At 35.6% G+C, this 1,966-nt stretch overlaps 1 protein-coding gene across 1 annotated transcript in view; it reads right to left on the bottom strand.

Moving 5' to 3' along the window:
• The window catches only part of PYROXD1 (pyridine nucleotide-disulphide oxidoreductase domain 1), a 41,328-nt gene that overhangs the window by 17,459 nt on the left and 21,903 nt on the right, over positions 1-1,966 (bottom strand). The window contains exon 2 of the mRNA XM_012640983.1: positions 997-1,116. Coding sequence (XP_012496437.1) covers positions 997-1,116 — 120 coding nt within the window. The remainder of the gene's footprint in view (positions 1-996; positions 1,117-1,966) is intronic.

The raw sequence follows: 1,966 nt of genomic DNA on the forward strand, positions 1-1,966 counted from the left end.
TACAGAAGCAAATACAAACCCTACTTCCCATCTTGCCTAAAGCTCATTTAAGGATATTGTAAATCATCTGACAGCATATTTTCCTGAGACTGCCTTATTCTTTCTCACGTGCAAGGGGTTACTGAGTCCTGCTGAGTCTACAGTAGAAATCTCACACAAATCTGGGATATTCTTTCCAACTACATTGTCCCTGTCTTAGTTTAGGCCTTACATCATTTGAGATTATTGCAAACACCTCCTAATTGGTTGTTGGCTACTAGCCACTTGCTCTACCTCAGTTCATCCTCAACATTGCTGTCAGATATAGCTTCCTAAAAAAAAAAAACAAAACCCTATTTTATCATCGCTGCCCCTCCACTTACAATCGCTTTACAATTTCTCCTGAATATAAAATATATTCAACTTCATAGCATGACATAAAAACCTTTTAGAATCTTATTTACTTATTTCTCTAGCCTTGTTTGCCAATGTCCTTTACTTATTCACATCCCAATCTCTTTGACATCCTCATTATTCCTCATACCCCTTTTCTTTTCTTTGGATCTTTGAACATTCAGTCTCCTCTTCCTAGAATGCCCTTTTCTACCTGGAGAACTCTTAATTCACTTATCTTGTAAACCCCAACTCAAATATGTTACTTCCTCTGTGAAGTCCTCCTAAATCACTAATATCAGAGCTTTGATAATATTTTGATAATATTTTAGTGACTGTGCATCTCACATGTCCATATAATTATAGCATGCATGTCTGCATTCTCTATGACACTCACAGCTCCTAGGGGCAGGCAACTTGTATTATTCCTACTGTATCCCAGCATCAGTGCAGTACCCAGAATACAGTGGACACTTACAAATATTAATGTAATCTGAAATGTCAAAACTTTATATGTTAGGGACTTAAATGGTGGTGGTAGTAAAGGTGGGATCAAAAGAAGGCAGGCAAAACCTCACCAAGATTTAACAACAGAAAATGTCAGTAGGAAGAATATTATCTTACGTGTTCTTCACTCTTCAGTTGCTTTACTCCAGATTCTATAACCTTAATGTTGGGAAAGCGATTTTCTAACACGGTACTTGATTGTTCTTCAACATCAAATTCTTCCAATATTTTAGAAATCTGTATTAGATCAAAGAAGTTAAAATGTTATTTATTTTAAAAGTATTGTCTTTTAAGAATCTTATATAAAAATACTTTCAATTTGCATCCATATACTACTATTTCATGTTTAGAAAACAAAAAACTTAGCTGACTCTATCATGTATAGTAGAAAGAGGACTAGACTCAGCATTTTAAGACCTGAAGGCAAATATTAGTTCTGCCACTCCTGGGCAAGTCAGATGAGTCACTGAGCTTGTTTCCTGGCCTGTAAAATGGATGCTGACCTGTAAAATGAACACTACACCACTTACTTCTCTACGGTTTAACCAAACAGCTTATCTATTTCCTTATCCTCCCCGCCTTCTCTCTCCACAGACTAGCTAACCTTATTATGACCTAGTGTTTGAAGTCTTCTTTCCTTTTCTCTAAAACCAATGCAGAATGCTCTTGGACTCACTTTCCTTCCTTTCCAGCTAAAATTCCATTGTGGATCATTTCATCTTTTGACCAAAACCTTTTATCTCCTTGCTCTCTTATTTCTAACCATTAATTAACCTGAAAAGCCCTAACCATATATCTAACTACCTAGTTTCTTAGTCCTATACCCAGTTTGCTGTAGAAGGTCCACACATCCTTGCAGATTGGTATCTGACCTCAGCTACTCTTTAAACACTGTATGGAAATCCTACCACATGGCACTAACAGTTTTTCAAATTTTTTGGTCTCATGACACCTTTACATTCATACAAATTATATAAGAACCTACTCCTTGTGTTATTTTAAGGATTAAATAATATACTTAAAACATTTAATATTTAGAAGACTGCTTAGTGCATGGTAAGCACTCAATAAATAATTGGTTATTATT

The sequence above is a fragment of the Propithecus coquereli genome, unplaced genomic scaffold, assembly GCF_000956105.1.
Source record: "Propithecus coquereli isolate 6110/MARCELLA unplaced genomic scaffold, Pcoq_1.0 Scaffold16, whole genome shotgun sequence".
NCBI classification, from domain to species: Eukaryota; Metazoa; Chordata; class Mammalia; order Primates; family Indriidae; genus Propithecus; species Propithecus coquereli.